The 22,091-nt window shown below is 33.1% G+C and overlaps 1 protein-coding gene across 2 annotated transcripts in view; it reads left to right on the top strand.

Moving 5' to 3' along the window:
- pnt (ETS transcription factor pointed) overlaps window positions 1–22,091 on the top strand; it is a 504,008-nt gene that overhangs the window by 14,030 nt on the left and 467,887 nt on the right. For both annotated transcript variants that reach the window (XM_076411200.1, XM_076411199.1), the window contains exon 2: window positions 11,853–11,972. In XM_076411200.1, the coding sequence (XP_076267315.1) occupies window positions 11,853–11,972 (120 nt within the window). The remainder of the gene's footprint in view (window positions 1–11,852; window positions 11,973–22,091) is intronic.

Here is a 22,091-nt window from a genome sequence, read left to right as displayed (position 1 = left end):
GGTCCTGGGTTCGATTCTCGGTACGGAGAATAATTTTTTGCTGTTCTAGTTTAGTTAAAACATTTGTGAAATCGCCTAGGCTATATAGCGCACCCCGGGGCCTGAAGCGTTCCTTATTTTCAATCATTGTTTCTTATTGCTATTTTTCCTCATACAAGTTGCACCTTTACTTGGCCTACCCATTGTAATATTAAATAAAATAACTACGTATTTTATTGAGTAAATATCTAATACGAAAAAGAGAAAAATAAAATATTTTTAGCAAAAAAATTGAACCGACTTCAAAAAATAAATAAGAAAGTTACTAAAAATTAAGAAATAATCAAACTTAGGTTTTTAAGACAAAACAAAAACATTTTAAATAATACTCATACATACAAACATATTATGTATTTAAAGGTTGTGTGTAACCGTTTGATAAATAATAAAGATAAGGAGTGATTTAGAAAGGAAGTATCGAAATACGTTTAGTAACTTAATGATGAATCTCAACTGTGTGATATGTAAGGCAAAATTGGTTGAATACATAGTTTTGTTGGACTCACTTGCTCTAAACGCTTCATCGTTTGGCTATCACTTATTTGAATTTCATGGGAAGCAGAAATATCATTTATATGATATCAATGACAAAGAACGGCCTAGAGGACCAAAAAAGTTCGAAGACAATAGATTGCAAGACTTTTGGTGCGAACCTTGTTCAAACTCTCAAAAACACACAGCTAGCTTAGCAGTTGATGAATCAACTGTTTCCACAGGTTTACATGTGACAGAAAAGATCCAAAGGGAAGGAAAGGACTCAGGAAAGGTCACTGTAGGAATTAAGTGAACATACCATTTCGAATTATTTCAACCCCATATTTGCACCCCATAGGTCCAAATCGGCTTTATAATTGTATTATAGATCAACCTCTTTGATTTTAGATCAAGTTGAGAGTATGTTCCAACTAACCAGTATAGTTGTTTTATTTTGGTTCTAATGTGTTTTGCTTTTTGTCTAACGTGATGCTTCCAATTTAATCTACCGTCAAGATGGATTCCAAGCTATTTAGCCGATTCTGCTTGAGGAATCGGGCATCCATTGAGTGATATAATTAAGTTTTTATTATTTCACCTCAATGCAAAATTAACGTGGACAGATTTGGAGCTATTAAGTTGAATTTTCCAATTTTTCGTCCATTTGTAGATTGTTGATTGATTTGTTGACCGTCACCTGCACCTTTTCTATTGCCCTAGGCAGAGATATATCTTTTGCCATAATAATTGTGTCGTCAGCAAAGGTCCTAAGAAGTGTTTCTTTTGTTGTTGGAATGTCAGCAGTGTAGAGCAGATACAGGAGAGGTCCTAAGACGCTACCTTGTGGAACTTCAGCCGAAATATTTTTAAATGTCGAGAACGTCATTTCGTGCGATACTCTAAATTTTCTTCCGAATAAATATGACTCTAGTAATTAACAATAGTTACGCGGTAACAGTTTGCTCATCTTACAGATTAATCCCAAATGCCAAACCCGATCAAAAGCTTGTGAGACATCCAGGAATATTGCACGGCACATTTTAAATGAAACATATTCGTCTGCGATATATCGAGAAAAACGAATCAATAAATAAGGCATTGGGAGAACATCAGACGGAATATTTATCAGATTGTTTTAAAATTCATTCGATCTTGCGACAAACAAAAATCATATAGACATTTCCAATTTCAAATACGCGAGAAGGTCAGTTCGAGTGTGTGTCCTCCTTAACTTTGTTATTGTCAGACCTCAAGCCGTTCTGTTAACCAAATGCGACCATGTTTAAATTGCAAACGGTTTATCCAGAAAATGACCGGATTATTTCAAATTGATGTGATCGGAGATAGATAGAATTTGGTTTCTTGAAATAGTAGTAAAATTTAAAGTACTGGTAGGGTGGGTGAACCAACAAAAAGCCATTTAAAATACATTTTATACGATGTATTCTGATAAATTTTTCACTTGAATATATCATTCATCAGCCTCATGCAAAATCATCGGAATATCTCAATATTCTTTTCGATAGTGAGTTATCAGGTTAAATAAATGGCAGAACAGACTCAACATCTGAGAAATGCACTGGTTACTTGGAAGATACTCCCAACTTGTACTAATCAAAGAGATTGGTTTATAGATTAATTGTAAAGCCTATTTGGAATAATAATTCCTAATTCTTCGATAAATGACCTTTGCTTATTGCTAGGTACCTAACGAAGAACTGCATGATGATCTCGAAATTAAATGGATTTACTAAGTTATCCAAGATATCATTAAAAAACATGAAATAACCTACTAAATCATATTAACGTGCGAGCGGTACAGCTACTGGATAACATGTAGGAAATCAAAAGTTTGAAGCGAACCAAACCAGATGAACTTACGGTGTATAAGTGTTAATTTACGAAATCCATATTAATGTATTTTTCTACTACTCTTTATTATGCATTGATGCAAATACATCAGAACAATTAACAATAATAATAAATTAATTTTATAAGTTATTTGTACTAAGCATGTGTTAACGTAGGATGTAATAAAAACGATTGTGGATCAACACCTAATGCCATACCCCGTCAAAGTACATCAGTGAGACGTCCATAATATGGTATACACTTGGTTGATTGTTGAATAGTGATTTCATTGTTCAAACTGGAAATATGATATATTTTTTACAGAAAACGGTCGTAGCCTAAAACAGCACAAAATAATAATATAATTTTGTGACATATACAAAAAATTAAATTAGCAACAAAACTAATTTAAATTAAAGTAACTGCTTGGGCTCTTCCAAATAAAACTGTAGCCTACCACAGTAAAACACAAAAAAATGGCAAAATTAGTTTTTTTATTCATCATAATTCCCTTCAAGGGTAATTATAGCGACCCTCCAATTTTATAGTACGATTTGTCAAATTTGTCGATTTCGGCGATCACCTTTTCATTCGACGAAAATTTCTTCCCAGCGAGCATTCTTTTGAGATCTGAGAACAGGAAATAGTTGCTGAGGGCCAAATCTGGAGAATACGGTAGATGAGGAAGCAATTCGAAGCCCAATTCATGGATCGTTTTCACTGACTTGTGACATGGTGTATTGTCTTGGTGAAGCAGTACTTTATGCTATTGATGGTCCTTCCTTTTTCAAGGTAGTTAATGAAAATTATTCCATGTGCATCCCAAAATGCAGACGCCATAACCGTGCCAGCCGATTGTTTCGTTTTCTCACGCTTTGGATCGAGTTCATCGTGTTCAGTCCACTCGGATGACTGTCGATTGGACTTCGGAGTGAATTGATGGGGCCATATTTCATCCATTTTCACATATCGACGCAAAGACTCGGGTTTATTACGCTTGATCGTCTTCAAATACTGCTCCGAATCATCAACTCGTCGTTGTTTTTGGTCAAAAGTGAGCTCGCGCGGCTCCCACTTTGCACAGAATTGTTGAATATTCGTGAATTATATGATGTATACGTTCAGTTGATATCTTTATACTGTCATTCAAAATCATTTTGTGGAATTTTTAAATGTTTTCGGTGCTCATTTCACCACGTCTAAACTTAGCATTCCAATCCATAATGATTGATTTTCTTGGGGCAGTGTCCGGAAACTCAGCAGCCAAGTTTTTGCTTCAACAGTATTTTTTCCCTTCAAAAAGCAATATTTTATCAACACGCGAAATTCTTTTTTATCCATTTTTTTTCACAATAACAAAAGTTGGTTCATTCAAATTACTATAACTCACGAACTGATTATCCGACAGTTGTCCAATTTATACATCTTTTGTGGGTTAGGGCTAACTAAAAAACCTATGGATTTAATTCTAGTAGTGCCATCTATGTGTCAGGCCGGGGACTTTTCAATTGACCTATTATTATGAACGAGACAGACCATTGTCGTTTAGACAAGGAATCATGATGTGGAATTGTACTGTGATGTAACGATGATGTATAGTGCTAGCTATGTTAATGATGATGATGTTGGTAGACTATGGCAACAATGTTGTTTTGTCGGCGATGTCTGTTATGGGCTTGAGTAATAAATCTAAAGAATAAAATTTTGTTGTTGAAATGTGCTTTTTTATTTCATGTATTTATTAATGACCCATCATCCTCTTTGGCTATTTAGGGTCCATTCCCAATTTTACAAAATAGTATACCATTCAAATAATGATCAAATACAATATATAGAATATAAAAGACAAAACAAATGAAATATAACATGCAAACATACACATAAATAAATAACATGCAACAAGGAAGAAATCGGTTACTACCAATACACGTTTGGCGATATGCTACTATCAATTTTGGACAAGGTGCATTATTGGATGATGTTATGCTATGTTGTCCACGCGTATATGGAAAATATTCCTTGTCAACCATTAATTATATTAAGCTAATAACAAATAAACCATCATTATTTATATAGTATTTACAAAAATATATAATTGTTTGTTGTAATGTTATATTTTATATTATCTATAATATTGCAAAAAAGGTGTTAAATATCAGTAACACAATATTTCTTCATGTTTGTAAATTTGTATAGTATATAAAATAAAACTAATGCACATATTTATTTTTACTTGCTATATTATCTATCAATATTAGATGTCGTATTATATTTGATTAATCTTCGTTTTATTTAAGCAGTTATCTTAATGTAATCTGAATATGTTTGTAATCTGAAAATATTTATAATATTTTGCCATTTTTCTCTGAATTCAAAAGAACATATCTGAAGGATGAACTTCCGTATTATTAGGTGCTTAATTGAGTTTTAATCGAATTTTTATTTTAAAAAGGTATTTATCGAGAAAAATTAATTCTTTAACTTTTTGCCATCTTTTTTGGCAACATTGCGATACCATGTCGAAAGAACGATATTGACTAGCATCAATCCAATCATCAATCTATTTTCGCACTTCTTCAGCTTCAGCAACAGTTGGTAATTCTTGTGACAGAACAGCTGTGGTTCTAGTTGCAACAGTAGATCCTTAACAACTCTTGCAATTTGGCCGAGAATTGTCATGCAAGAGAATTGGTGTCTATTATTCGCTATTAATCATTTTTTCACCATGATACATCGTTCAATTTGTAGTAACGTCGGCAGATTTTCGCAGTAAGAGTTTCATATGGTTTTAGCAGCTAGTAATGTACTACACCTTGCTTACCCCACAATACAATTTACAGCAATACTTTTTGGTCATGAATATTCCGCTTCGCTGTCGATGTGGATGTCTTTTCTGGATTTGCTTTATACGTCATAATAGGTCAATTGAAAAGTCCCCGGCCTGACCCATAGATGGCGCTACAAGAATTAAATCCATATGTTTTTTAGTTTACCCTAACCCTCAAAAGATGCGTGTATAAATTGGACAGCTGTCGGATCATTAGTTTGTGAATTATAGCAATTTGAGTGAAGCAACTATTGTTATTGTGAAAAAAATGGATAAAAAGGAATTTCGCGTGTTGATAAAATATTGCTTTTTGAAGGGAAAAAATACAGTTGGAGCAAAAAATGGGCTTGATGCCGAGTTTCTGGGCACTATCATCAGGAAAATCAACCATCAAGTATTGGTATGCTAAGTTTAGACGTGGTGAATTGAGGTCTATTTTAAAGCAAAGGACAAATCGTGCTACAAAAATGGTATAATAAAGTTGGAGTTGCTATAATCAGTGTATCGCCCTTGATCGGAATTATGTTGAATGAAAAAATGTGTTTTACTATGGTAGGCTGGGGATGACTTTTCAATTGACCTGTTAGAAAACAGTTCTTTTTTGTTTGGCAATCAATAAAATGGTGATTTTGTAATGGTTAAAAATGATATTTTCAGTCAAAGGTCAAGGTTTCCTTTTTGGACTTTTTTCCATCGCACGAAAGTACCTTGAAACAGTTAACTACTAAACTGTCTTCCGTTCTTTGAGACCTTCATATGGGTTTCTGTTCAATAAGTCTTATAATTCATTGCCTTCTAACTTTTTTCGACCTCTTTTGTCTTAAAACCAAAACCTAAAGCTTCTCTAGAATTATTGAGCAGTATCATCATAATTTTTTAAAAGTGTTTGATGAGTTTCGGCAGCTAAAAAGCTCTTGAAATCGATCAACAGAAGTAATGGATGTCGGAACTGTTTTATTATTCCTATTTATGTACGGCAATGCTTTGTTATTAGGTTTTATTTTCTTTTCTTTTCTGATTATAGTATTGTTTTAGCTGTTATATCATTAGGAGCTATTGTACCAGTATATACTTTAATAGCAATAACAAATACTGCTTTCTAATGCTTTCTAAATTGGGAAATTGAAAGCTCAACTCAATAAAACCGAATAAAACTGTCATTATAGATCTGATGAAAGCAAAATAGTAATTTTACAAGCTGAAAGGTGACAGAGTGATTTTGTATGTGACCAAGTTTGACATCTTGTAAAATCAGCGAAAACCTTAACACGGTACAAGCCGTTATATTGTGCTTTTTATTATAGTTTGTTTCGATCTATGCTATCAATCCTTTAAATAGTAACACAAGTTCCATTTCTCGAGAATTTTTGTTAATTAATATGTTGTTACTAGTAGCTGCCGACTAACTTGCAATTTACAGGTCCTTATTTAGTTTCTTTTTTTTACATATTTTAAAGTCTCCTTTTACCAACTATGGGTTTATCTGGATTGAACCTACTATTTGACGTGGGCTCCGAGCTACGGTCCTCGGCATTAAGCCTACCAACTGGCGAGTGACTAACTTAGAAATAATCCCAGAAGACATCCGGTCTTATCCAGCTTGATTACGGACGTGACTGGGATCATTTTCCTTGTCGGATTTTACACTCTTTTCTAAGGATAATCACAAATGTTAAACAATCATAAAGATAAATTTACAACCATGCCCCAGCAGGTGGACCGTCCTCTAGCCTTTACCACTGCGCCAACCAAGCCGACCAACGTTGAATTGAATTGAAGTTGTCAAAGAGTATATTAAAAACTAACGATAAATGGTTTAATAAGTATAATAAAAATATCAATAAATGTATTGTTAATAAAGCAACGGTATTTTCTTTCTTAAACTCAACAAAAGAGGAGGTAGAAAGGGGCCAATATTTTTGTGGAACGACCTAGTGTTCACATGACATACTCGATACATTTCTTTGTTCTTCAGTGGCCGAGAGAGTACGGCATCGCGGTCGACGATGTGGCACCCCCTTGAAATTCGATACGAAATCCTACATTTTTAAGTAACAGGTGGTCTGCCAAGTGGCGAATGACGCCCGGGCTTTCTGCACAGGTTTCGAAACTGTCGCCGATTTCAAGAATAAACCTTTTTTTATTTGTTTAATTTCACTGAGGTTTGGTTGTCTTGGTAGGGAAAAAACGTCGATCCGTGTCCGGGTGGTGTGTATGTATGTGGCAGCCGTTTCCGTGATGTAAAAACAAATAGTTTTGTGGTTTAAAATGTATAATGATGTGTTCCTTTTTTGTTAAAAACACTGACGAATATATTTCTGTACTGTTGTGACTTTTATATATTTTTATACTGTACCATTTTTTTTTGTTTAAATATAAATTGTACTGCATTAAGTACATCCTGCTATTTTTAAAAATTTAATTATATAGCAAAATCGGTGATATGTGACTAACCATTAATTTCGATATATTGAAAAATATCGATATATCGATTTTTCTCAATATTTTTCAGAAAAAAAAATTAAAAAGATATTTCTTAAATATTATTAAAAAAATTAATTACCTTAACAAATTTTTAATAGTATTTAATTTTTGGTACTTAATTTTAAATAATAAAATTTTTATTTTTAAAATATCTTTTTTAAAATAACGTTATTTTCTACAATATTTCGAGAATATCGATATTTTTTTGGCCGATATATAAATATTTTTATTTTTTCGTAAAAATATCGATATGTTGTCGTAGTTGTTGGAAAAATGCGATATTTTTTCTTCCGATATATCGATAATTTTTAATATCTCGATATATTTCTTGGCGTCCGACACCACTAGTTGCAGAGCCAGAGCGAGGTTTTTATGGAGTTATATCCAAGCTTCGCGTGTTTCAAATGAAATGCAATCCATTTCTGGACCCACCCATCTCAGACATTATCCATCATAAACGACACTACCCCTCTCTAAAAAGGAAAGATTTCCAGTCAGTTCATCTTCTGAAGAGCCTAGTCCTCCCAGAGACCTTCAGCTCTCCATAAAACGTCTGTTCTCCAAAAAGCTTCAGGCCCAGATGGTATAACAATAAACCACCTAAACAACCTCACCAGCAAGCAACTATCTGAACTTGCTAACATTATCAACTCCATCCTGACGTTAAAGCATTTCCCAAAGTCCTGGAAACATGCGCTTGTCGCTGTTATTCCTAAAAAAATGTCTAACCCTTCTGACTACAGGCCAATCAGTCTGATTAGTTCACTCCCCAAATTTGCTGAAAAAGTGATATTAAACGCTCTAAACGATTTCACAGACGCACATCACATAATTCCAAACATTCATGCCTTCATCAAGCTGCCCGCGTCGCAGCAACTATCCATCAGGCAATGATAAAAGGTCGAAAAACAGGAGCCATATTCTTAGATGTCTCCAAAGCTTTCGACCAAGTATGGCACCACGGTCTAATATTTAAAGCTAAACAATTAGGTCTACCGAATGACCTAATATCCCTGATAGATTCATACTTGGATGGTAGGTCCTTTCAGGTGAGGATCGGTGACGCAGTCTCCTCTCGTAAACAAATCTCCGCAGGAGTCCCGCAAGGCGCTCCATTAGCCCCAGCCCTATTCAACCTTTATATGGCTGATTTCCCGCTCTACAAACTTTCCCACACAGCATTTTATGCAGATGATACCGCTTTCTTCACAACCGGATACTGTTCCGATGTAATACGCAATAGACTCCAAGTACAACTGAACCAAGCGATAGCGTGGTACAAATTCTGGGGGCTTCAGATTAACCCGAGCAAGACTCAGGCTATTCTGTTCCATCGCAAGAAGGAGTTTCGCGCCTATCGCCTTCAAATCGATAAAGTCCCTATCCCTTGGCTCCAGAAAGTCTCATACATTGGTCTCCAGTTCGACCGCAGATTTCATTGGTCGGCCCAAATCCAGCACGCCATTTACAAAGGAAATGGAGTGTACAGTCTATTATTTCCTCTACTCTGCAGAAAAAGAAAATGCTAGTCCGTCCAATCTGCCTCAATGGAGCACAGATGTGGTACAGGTATTTCTCGGAGAGACAACTTGAACAGTACTCCAAGTGTTCCAATCCAAAAAAGTCCGTGCGTTACTCAGAGCCCCATTGTTTATGAGGAATGTCAACACACACCTCGAATCAGGCATCCCGTTTGTGAAAAAATTCATAAACATGCTCAGTGTGAGGTTCTCCATAGGAACCTTAACACACGATAACACCTTAATAAAATTCCTACCCGTCCACAAACCCCGGTAGTAAACAAACTACGACAGTCCCAGTCGTAACCCAGGATCTCTGTCGCCCGCAAAACAATCATATCCCGAACCTGAAGCGACATCAGCCGAAGACCTTTTGGTTCTAGCTGGTCAATCTAGAAAACGAAAATAAAAGCTTTGCGTGTTCCGACAAACCATTAATTTTTTTCTTGGTCGTATGGTTTTTTAGGTTTCGATGCCTTGTCCTGAAATTTCTGATTATTCGTTATACTGCTGTCGCCATTTTGCACAGCAGCCCCGCAAGTCATAATCTTATATTGTATTGAGATTTACGATTTTATTTCAAGAAGTTTTCTGTTATGTTTATTTTTTTGTGTTTAAATGACTCCTGTAGACATCCGAGGTAACACTTTCACTCGAATTTAACAGCTCGTAATACCTTACATTACTTTGGACTTGATATAAGGATACAGAAAGAACGTTATTATGTTGATATTTTCTGAAAAAAAAATATAGATATTTTTTCTTAATTAATTTTGAAGGCCAATAAAAATATCACTACTTTTTTAAATATTTTAAAAGAAGATACATTTTTAGGATAGTATTTCACTATTTTTTTTTCCTTAAAAATATCGATATTTTTTTTTACTTAATTTTAAATGCCAATAAAAATATCACTACTTTTTAAATATTTAAAAAGAAGATACATTTTTAGTATAGTATTTCACTATTTTTATTTTTCCTTAAAAATATCGATATTTTTTATACTTGTTGCAAAAAATGTATCGATTTTTTTTCGCCGATATATCGATACATTTTTCGAAATATCGATATTTTTTTCGATGACCAACACCCCTAACTTGGGATTGTCGTCGTAGATTAACGTCACAATACGCCATAGAAAACTCTTCTTGAAAGTGCAATGTTGAAACTGTTCGAAATGACTTTTTCAGTCATTTCAAGTTCAACAGCTTGTTTAACAGCTATTTATACTAATACTTTGGATTTTGACCAATACATATCGCCAATGAATATATAGGCAAGCATTTAATGTATAGAGATGTCATATCCAGATATTGGGAATACTGTTACTCGTGTAATATACTTTTGTAATTCTTTTGTATCTATCTTTTCAGGCCAAATTGCGAATAAAGAATTGGGTGTTGAGTGTTATGCATTGCTTATGTGTACATTCTTAAATTACGATAATCACACAATCATTCCAGTGCCAATCTAATATTTTAATGCCATTTTTGTAGAATGATTTAGAACGAACTTTTGCCTCAAGATAGACCTGTCATCAGCTGCTGTCCACTCAGATAACGATGGTTTTGATTCCGGAGTAAAGTGACGGATCCATGTTTCATCCATTGTCACATTGAAACATGGCCAAACACTGCTAGAATCATCAACACGTTCTTAGATTTGGTCAACAGTGAGCAAATGAGGCACCCACTTTGAACAGAGCTTTCTCATAATCAAATGCTCATGCAATATAAGCACACGTTCTTTTGATATCTTTACGATGTTAGCTAACTCACGCAACTTCACTTTTCGAACGTTCAAAACGATTTTGTGAAGTTTTTTGATTTTTTATGGTGTTACCACCTCATTTGGACATTACTGCGTTCTGCATCATCGGTGTCTCTACTACCACGTTTGAAATCAGCAGACTAAAGTTTTATCGTTGTTTCTGATGGAGCGGAGTCCTTATAACACTTTTCATGCCGTTGCTTCTCTTGGAGGGGTATTTTTTCCCATCAAGACGCAGTGTAAAATTAAAATACGAAAATGTTTTTGATCCATTGTTTTGAAAATAATAAAAGAAGTGTCATTCTTAACATAATAACTCACAAACTTATGAGTAGAATATCATGAAATTTTAACAGCTTTCTTTTGAAGGTTAGTACTAACTGAAAAACCAGTTAATGCAATGAAACTAACACCATCAGTGTCTTAGGCCCGAGACTTTTCAGCCCATATTTTAAATGTTATGGTTACAATAAATTCAAGCGGGCTTAGTTTGAAAAGGATGAAACTAATTCGGAATGTATTATTCAAAAACTTTTTTTTTAATTACAGTAGATGTTTAATATTTAGTAAAGGATTTAAGGCAAATAACATATACTAGAAAAAACGAGGTTTTGCTACTTCTTACAGCTAAAAATACTCATTCTCAATAATCTGTATAATTAAGCGAATGTGGATGTTTAGCCCAATTGGCAGCTCCTCGAAAAGTTAATTTAACTTACATAAACAAACAATTCGGTTAATACGATGCTTGTACAATTATGTGACTACATTTCTTAAAAACTGATGTTTTTTTTTAAATGTATGTGCAACAGGAAGTACTTAGCATGTTAAATAACATTTATCAGGGTTTTCATAATGTTTCAATATCGTGATTTTGATTCTTTCAGATGGAGTTGGAACCATGGTTTTCTGATTCTGATTCGACTAATCAGAACTTTTATGATACACCTGCAATTAAGAAGGAGCATGGTAGGAGGGTTACTTTTAATACCAATATTTACGCCCAGGTAAGTTTTATGTTTATTTTTATAAAGTTGCGAAAATTTTTCTTTGCTTTCTTTCTATTAGGTGAATTTAAAGTCTCACATCCCAATTCACAACCTATTGTCTTTTGATAACGAATATTTACGATTTTTTCGGTCATATTTTCATCGGAAGTTCTAACATTCTTCATGCGTCTTTGGAAATTTTATGGTGTTTATGTGTAAATGAGTAAGTGGGATACGAGGGTCACTATTTATATTTCGGGAATTGGCAACGCTATTGTCATGTGAGTCCATCTGACAGTTCCATCGTAAAGTTTGACATTTTGGACGATATACATACTCAAAACATTTTGTCACACGGACTCTATTTGTTTATTTTATATTTAGTTGAAAGTTTCGCTTCGGCAAAACATAGAACATTTTTGTGCGATGATTTTTTACGATATTCGACGTGAATTATCACAACAAGAGTGCATCAATCAACTTAATTTATTTTTGGCGATGAAATTCCATCAAAAACCACCGTTTATCGCTGGTTTAGTGAATTCAATTGTGGTCGTGGTTCGCTGTCCGACGAGTTTCGTGAAGGTCGTCCAAAATCGGCTGTTGTGCCAGAAAACATCGATGCTGTGTGCGAAATGATTAAGCAAGATCGTCATGTCACCTTTTGTGAGATTGAGGCATCCCTAAGCATTAGTTTCACAAGCATATATGCGATTTTACATGAACACTTAGCTGTGTGAAAGTTATGTTCGCGTTGGATGCCACAAAATTTGACAATCGCTCAAGAAAAAAAGGCTCTTGTCGATTGGTGTAAAGAGGTGCTTAAGAAATTCAATAACGATCCTTCGAAAGACGTTTATAAAATTGTGACAGGTGACGAATGATAGATATATTCGTAAGAGCCCGAAAGTAAGTAGCAGTCGACTGTGTGGGTGTTCTAAGATTAACGAAATCCAACAGGATGTTGCGTACGAAGCGCTTCAAAGCCTGTGTCCTGTGGCCTGTTTCTTCGGGTCATATTGGAATAATGCCTCAAGAGGATCTTAGAACAGTAAATTCTGATTGGTATACAACCATTTGTTTGCCAAAGTCTTCGGTGAATTAAGAAAAACAAACAAGAGACTCTGGATCATGACAATGATCTCACACATCGCCTCAAACAAGAGAATATTTGAGCACTCAAAACATCGAATTGATGGGTCATCCGGCGTACAGCCCTGATTTGGCACTCAATGACTTCTGTTTGTTCCCATCCGTGAAGATTAAACTGCGTGATTTTCATCGCCCGAAGAAGCTATTTTTGAACTTCATTAAAAATCATGTTTTCATGTTTCATGAAGATACCTCATTCGGAATGGAATAAATGCTTTGAAAATTGGTTTAAGTGTATGAAAAAGTGTATTGATCATCGTGGCGAGTACTTTGAAAACAATAGAAATATATTTGCAGCTTAAATATTTGTTTTTTTTTCCGATTTTACGGAACTATCAGCAATATAACTGTGAAAAATATAATGGATTGAGTTTCTGTTTACTGTTGAGACGAAACGAAATTGGGCTATTTTTTTCAATGAATGATTAGGAGCGATTAAACGTGGATTATATATGGCTATAATTTTATTAAAATTAATTACATCTCACATTAGATATGCTTAATACAATCTTAACTAATAAATTAATTTATTACTACTGAGTACGAATCATAACAGGTCTATTGAAAAATCCCCGGCCTACCATATATTTTTATTCAACATAATTCCCTTCAAGTGCGATACACTGATTATAGCGACCCTCCGACTTTTCGATACCATTTTTGTAGTACGATTTGTCCTTGGCTTCAAAATAGGCCTCAGTTTCGGCGATCACCTTTTCATTCGAGTAAAATTTTTTCTCAGCGAGCATTCTTTTGAGATCTGAGAACAGTAAACAGTCGCTGGGGGGCAGATCTGAAGATCGTTTCACTGACTTGTGACACGGTGTATTGTCTTAGTGAAGCAGCACTTTCTTTTTCTTCAAATGCGGCCGTTTTCGGCGATTTCGTCCTTCAAACGGTCCAATAACGCTATGTAATAGTCGCTGTTGATGGTCCTTCCTTTTTCAAGGTAGTCAATGAAAATTATTCCATGCGTGTCCTGACTGTTGCGTTTTCCCACGCTTTGGAGCCGGTTCATCGTGTGAAGCACACTCGGGTGACTGTTGTTTGATCGTCTTCAAATACGAATTATCTCATCTTATCAAATAATCTCAGCCCCGACTCATCAACTAGTTGTTGTTTTTGGTCAAAAGTGAGCTCGCAGGGCACCCGCTTTGCACAGAGCTTTGTCGTACTGAAATATTCGTGAATGATATGATGTACACGTTCAATTGATATCTTTAGAGTGTCTGATACATCATTCAATTTTAATTTACGCAATTTAAAATCATTTTGTGGATTTTTTAATGTTTTCATTGGTAACAACCTCTTTTGGGCGTCCACTGCGTTCACCGTCTTCGGTGCTCATTTCACCATGTCTAAATTTAGCATTCCAATCCTTGATGGTTGATTTTCCTGGGGCAGTGTCCGGAAACTCGGCATCAAGCCAAGTTTCTGCTCCAACTGTATTTTTTCCCTCCAAAAAGCAATATTTTATCAAAACGCGAAATTCCTTTTTATCCATTTTTTTTCACAATAACAAAAGTTGCTTCACTCAAAATACTATAATTCACAAACTAATGATCCGACAGCTGTCAAATTTATACACGCGTCTTTGGAGGGTTAGGGCTAACTAAAAAACATATGGATTTAATTCTAGTAGCGCCATCTATATGTCAGGCCGAGGACATTTTAATTGATCTTTTATTTCACAAATTAAAATAAAACTAAATTACTTAAGCTAAATTTTAAAATATTACACTTATACACTAGTATAATACACTAAAATATGTTATAACCTACAAAACTTAACATGTAAATTGAGCAATACACACGTGTTGAATTATTTACGCGGAAGCAGCGGTGCCATGGTACAACAAGATGTGCTACATTGTGTTCATATTATTTTGCGTATTCCCTGTATTATTTGAAAACAAATACTTTTTTAAAATCTCTCTGTTCCATATTATTATTATCTATATTACAAGCCCACATTTTCGTAAGTATTAGTTACTGTCCTCATGCCCATTGTACCTGAATTTTCGATTCAAACATAATCTATTAAAATTATTTATATTAATACAAGGTACTCAGTATATATGTAACCATATAAGTATTTGGCATTTGGTCCAGGTAGTATATCTGATATTAATGCACATTTAATACTACTTTATAAATATCTTGTTAATTTTTGGATTGTCAGGTGTCTACTTGAAATCATAAATGGCAATTATAATTGTCTTAAACTTTGGATGTTATTACGAGATTACTTGTATTTAATTGATCGACTATTTCGATATCAAAATAGGGGGAATTATGATAACCCTTTTCGGCGCCATTTATTTAATATAGGCATTTATTTGTGACTTTCAATTTTTATTATGTTGACTACATACAAAATAGACATACATACAAATACATATGTCTTTATAATTCTGTTGAAAAACAGATTTTCTCTTCAGTCAATTAATTAGAGTAATGATATTGAATATTTTACAGTAATTTTCACAAGATTAACCTACAGTTTGTTTTTATAATAATTTAAAAAGGAGCTATATATCTTGTAGAACCTATCAGTCCTTACTTATTCTATATTGTAATAATGTTTACGTATTGACACTGCTGTTTTTTCTATTAAATATACTTCACTGCACAGCTAGATCAAATGGTTTAACTCTTTTGAATCGCCTGACCTTTACTTGAGCTAAACCTTTTTTTCTGTAGTCACTGAAGGGTATGGGACTTGGACTATGATATATCAATTCGTTCAAATTAGGTAATTTTTTCATGATTTTCATATAAACCTCTCAGTCCTTACTTAGTCGATATTGTAATAATATTTACGTATTGACACTGCTGTTTTTTTCTGTTAAATATACTTTACTGCACTGCTAGATCAAATAGTTTGACTCTTTTGAGTCGCCTGACCTTTATTTGAGCTAAATCTTTTTTTCTGTAGTCACTGAAGGCTATGGGACTTCGACTATGAGATATCAATTCGTTCAAATTGGGTAATTTTTTCATGATTTTCATATAATTAATAGTAAGTAATAGTGCTTTTTATATTCATCTTAAACATTTTTCAAGTTAAATTGTTTAGTAGCTCCTGCTGTATAGCGTGTAACTTAAATAAGTATTTAGTATTACTTCATAGTTAATAACTGGGTGGTCTGAGGCCTGTGGTTGATTTTAAAAATTGCCTTGTTGGATTATTATTTCAATTCTTATTCGAGCTTACAGGAAAAGATGAAATCTCGGTATTTAAACCCTAAATATAGAATTAATCTCTAGAAATAATTTATATAAATCTATATAAATATAGAATATAGAAATAACCTAAATTTAGTAAATCAGTGTCTTCTTGGATTTTCTGTGGTCAGTAGCTAAGATATTAACTCAAGATATTTCTGTAGTGGTAACCAACTGAGGTATAAAGGTTACTGCTGTTGCAAAATTATTACTGGTTTAAATGAGCGGTAAGGTCAGTAACAAGAGAAAAGCCAAAAGGCAGTAGATCCAATCTCTGGTTACGTCACCAATTTAGAATTGGAAATGTTGCTAAATATTCACAATTTCCTTTTTGATCGATTTTGTATCTCTGTAACTGGAGCTAAGAAACATCTTTGTTGCCATATTATTTTTCTTCAACTCAAAATTATTTGGCGCCCCTTTCTAGTCATCGAAAGGAAAAACCGACTCAATATTGTATTAGAATATACTATTAAAATCGGATTCCATACACAGGTTGAATAACGAACACCAAATTGAAGAAACAATCTTTAAGTATTTTAATGATATCCAGATATCAACGATCGAAATCCCAAATCGGTGTTTCACAGACTTCTTTAAGGAATTAAAAATCTAATAACAGAAAGTAATAGTCTCTGTTAATCAAAAACAGTTGATAGAGATGCTTCTCCTTAATTTTGACATATCACACCTTGGCACCACCTGGAGACATGGAGACAAGAGTGCATTATCATGGAGATCAAAAACATATATCCCTCCACTGACAATATTTAGCAATTTGTAGTCCGAAGACTGAACTATAAGCAGGATATTTTTAATCTAAGATGATCAGACATGTCGTTGATATCAACGAAAACCAAGATATGTCCAAAGCGATAACAAACATGTCCTAATTTACTACTCAAGTGCGCAAAAGGGCATCTTGACACCTTATCGCGACATTTATTAAAAAGCGAATAGCTCACGAATATGCGAAATTCCATGTTGAGGTTCTTCAGCAGACTTTCCTATGTATCTAGAAACACGCCTATATTGTTATTCTTAAAAAGGACAGAAATCTGCATGTTCCAGTACTATCCAGTCAGCCTTCTGAACTTAAATTTATTATTGTTAATTATTTATGCTATTATTAGAATTATTTATTTTATTATTTATTATTTAATTATTTAAAATAGTAGAGGGTTCTCCACTTTCTCTACCATAAATATTAATTTGTCGTAACCGCGACAAAACTTTAGTATACTACAGATTTTCTATCAGAGGCAGCTATTTACTTATACATTCTAATACAACTTCTTCCACTTTATAACATTGTTTAGTTCTCCAACATTGTTCAGTACGTCTTAGCTTCGTCTCAGTACGTTTTAGCTTACCCCAATAACGTTTACTGATATTCAAAGGAGAGAAAATTGTGTAAAGTAGCCTTTAACGAGTTTCTCAGTATAAACAACAGCATTGTCCTGCTGGGAAATTAATATAACTTATACTATTATACTATTAAATACTTGTATTACAATATCAATTTTAAGAAAAGATCAGATGATTTTAACAATCTAGAATGTAAATATCATTAAAAAGAATTTTCAAAGTTAATGTGCTCTGTTAACTTATTGATTAAACACGTACCGTTTTCTTAAAAATAAACTTTTTTAATCTATTCTATTCCAAAAGAAGCTAAAGCTAATAATTTTTTCCTTGCCATTTTTCTTTAACCCAATTAAAATTGATTTGAATATATGAAACACATGTTTTTTTGGTGAACAGTGTAATTTTAAAGTCGAAAACAAATTTATAAATATAAAAATTATTTATTATAAAAATTAATCATACGCCTAATTTTCCGTGTTAAAATTGACTAATATTGAAATTAACATATTAAAACGGATTTACGTATAACTTTCTCGTAACCTAACCCAGACGAGAACGATCAAACATAAACGTTTTTAATAATTTGTTAATCCAATATCTATGCGTGCTCGCATCTAGGAACATTTAGTTTAATTCCTTGAATATCCTGTTCTGTTCACTGAATCCTAATTATATATATATATATAGAAAAAATGATGACGACGGTTTATATTTCGGGCGGGTAACGTTCTTTTATTACTTCCCAGGAGGACACGATTTTCCGGTAAGGTAATATAGCAGTCATCTAGCTGCCGTTCTTTTCGTTCACCCTCTTTTGATTGTAACGTCCAGGCCACTAATTAAAGGGCAATCAGTGTCTTCATAGTGGAACGTTAATTTACTCTACCGGAAGCTGTTAATATGACACTTTGTGTTTAATATTACTAGCGGCGTTGCCGATGTGCGCTACGAGATCAGAATATGGAGGGAAATTCTAGAAATGTTCTGTAAATGAATTTAATGAAAACGTTAATGCATGCGGTGTTGCCAGTATATTAACGAGAAGGATGCTTTAAGATATTGGTTAAAAAACTAATAATTTTTTAACAATAATTAATAATGACTACCATGTTGATTGAATACATAAACTTATTTAGTAAACTATTATGAAGTATTTAACTATTTAAAATATACCGAAGGGTTTTATCATATTTATTCTTTGTTCGAATTAAATTAAAGTTGCAGTTGCTGAATTATTTTATTCAGTTGATTTAGTGGATTGGTGCATAATATTCGCCAATTTATGAAATACTTTAGTGGTATACTTTATATATTTTAAAATAAATATATTTATATTTTATCTATATATATATATATATATATATATATATATATATATATATATATATATATATATATATCTAATTACAGCTCGATAATTAGCATATTCAAAAAGCTGAAAATTATTTGAATTATTGACGTCATTGGAGATTTACAACACCATTTAAAAACACTCAACATAAGCTATACTATAGAAGAAAAACAGCACAGTTCAAAAGATTATCAAATATATACTGGCGTAATAAGCTGTTCAGATGGGAAAATGACCATGTACAAAATCTTTGGCCATTTTGTTTGTTGCATCGCGTGACTGATGCTGCACAATTTAATTGAAGAATGATATATGATACATAGAAAGACATTATACTGGAAAATGGTCAAAAGAAATGTTGTTTGGAAAGGGAAAGTAGTATTTTTTTATCTCGTAGAACTTCAACAATATGTCCCTGTGCAATAGGTATTATTTTATTATTTCCGTTATACAATATAAGTATACTGACGTGTAGAAGATCTAAAGAATCTAAATGTTGTTCTAGATACTAATAATAACTAATAAATTCTAACTTACTTTAACGTCTATCCTAACTTATTCTAGATATTATTAAATCTGACTTTATGTGTCTATTAATTAGTCCGTATGGTAGTTTGCATTACAGCATATGCACGTCACTGTTATCATGCGCATTTAACTGTTTGGCGAGTGCATTGGGATGCACTAACAGTCCTTCAGAATACTTTGCACTAACGCTTCGAATCACACTCCTTATGGATTCTAAGTTGAATTCTATCGCGCTGAATTAGTTCGTTGGAGACATAATATGGGTCACTTCAACAATGGAAGCAACCTGAAATAACTTACAAGAAGTTGAAAACGCGGTGCTGTATAGTACAAATATTGATAATATAGTAAACAACGTATTAACGAATACTGAAAAATGTTTAATTCCTGATATCTCATATCAAATCTCATCAAAAAGTTTGTGTTTTAACAAACATTTAACAATAGAGATAAAAAAAGTATATTCAGCTGTATTCTTATATGTAGCACAAGTCTTCGATAAAGATTGACATGGCGGCCTCGTTCATAAGTTACCAAAAATGTTACCGAAGCAACAGAGTCTTTAAAGTCAATCAAGAAGAAGTCTACTATAAAGAGGCTAAAGGGATATTGGAGCGAATTATTTAACTACACTTGTGATATACCACAAATGGAAAATATAGCGTTGACTACATTTTCTGCGATTCTTGCTGCCGAAGACAATAGCGAAAAAGCCAAATAAGAATTACAGATAAGTGACAATATAAATAATTTACACGAACCTGGAAAATAAACAATAACCAAAGTAAATCTGTTTATGTATACTTTACCTATAATCAGACTGCACAACAACCAATAACTATATATAATACTATCATACCATAGAGCAAGAATGCTGATTATTGCGGAATGATTTTTGATGCGAACTTCGCTACAAATAACTTGTTAAAAAAAAGAAAAGTACTGGATTATCAGTACATAATAAATTACTATTATACAAGCAAATATTAAAATCTGTATGGACTTAATTTTGGGGGATGTTTCCAGAACAAAGTCGTAAGAAATTTGGTAAGTGCTCATACTGTATTATAGGACAAATTACATACTCCAAGACCTTCAGATACCGACTCTCACTCAGGAAATCAACATATATAATATAATTCAACTCTTGGATAACACCAGAACAAGACATAGACTCGCAAGAATCAAACTATTTGAGAGCCGAAATTTAAGTTATTGTAAAGATAAATTTAAGTTAGTCGGCAACGGTTAGTAACAATGTAATAAATAGTTTTAAAAAAAGTCACTACAGGAAAATTCGTGAAGATATTTTTTATTAATTATTGTCCAATATAGGGTCATAGGGTTCATAGCATTTTAAGCGAAATGCTAATCATTTACCGACTACACTGAATCAACAATATTAGCATATTATAACCACCGAATATTAATACCAATACCAATGATGTTAACAAAATAGAATATTTACTAGTGGTCGTTCATACAAATGAAGAGCGGTGTTCGAACTTCCTCTGCCGATCCTCATGTACTCGACCAAAACGTGGACAAGGTTGCCATATTTGTTTAAAATTCCTCTAATGGTTATTTTTACGTGTTAACTGATGTTGGAAGTACTTTTACTTTGTCTCTAGCTTAACATTAATTATCCTAATTTTTATTCGAGGGTACAATGTTTTATAGTTATAAATAATTCATACCGATATATCTGAATTTAGGGAATTTAATTTACACATTTTAGAATATCGGATGGTTCAGGTTTAGGTAAATCAGCCTGGATAAATTCACTGTCATTTTTAGTCAATAATTTTGAACTAGATGGGTATATTAATAATTAATGGATTATGGTTGATCTATGATACATTGAATTTCTGTGTAGTGTCATGAATAATAATGATATCCAATTTTTTATTATAGTATAACAATAATGACAAGAAAGTTGATTGAAGACCCAGTTGATTGAAATTGAACATAACAAGCAATTAATTGACAAATTCTCGGTTTATTTAATTTTTTTTTGTGTTCATTTAGATAGAGAGATTTTCATCTTCATTTAAAGGGAACATTGATTGAAATATTTTGAAATATCAAAGGCGTTAAGCTCTGATGGACTTTCGTGGTTTGCGATTCTTTTGTATTGTTTCCGAAGCCGATAACATTTTCGGATTATCTGGACTGTTTTTAATTAAGTAGACCTAAGTAGTTTCAAAAGTTTTAAAAAAGTCGTAAGTACTTTAGTAGTACTTAGTTTTTTAGTTAACGTAACGACGTAGTTTAGTTAAGTAAAAAAGTAAATTTAAGTCGAATGTTAACACATAACGGGAGGCTGAAAGTGTATAAAGACATACAATTAGATATTCAAATTATAAGAAATTATAGGTGCTAGCATGTATTTTGTTCAGCGTTGTCTGTTGGTGAAAATACGAAGCATCAATGTAAACGACTGTTAAATTCGTTGGTTTTTGAACAAAAATAAAATTTGACCTGTGCCGTTTTAATCAAACAGTCGTAAT

This window comes from Rhynchophorus ferrugineus, unplaced genomic scaffold (assembly GCF_030347505.1).
Source record: "Rhynchophorus ferrugineus isolate W39M unplaced genomic scaffold, kcgeb_rfMv2 rfM8, whole genome shotgun sequence".
In the NCBI taxonomy this organism is placed as follows: domain Eukaryota; kingdom Metazoa; phylum Arthropoda; class Insecta; order Coleoptera; family Curculionidae; genus Rhynchophorus; species Rhynchophorus ferrugineus.
Note: the sequence above shows the minus strand (reverse complement) of the source record. Positions and strands in the feature narration are given on the sequence as shown.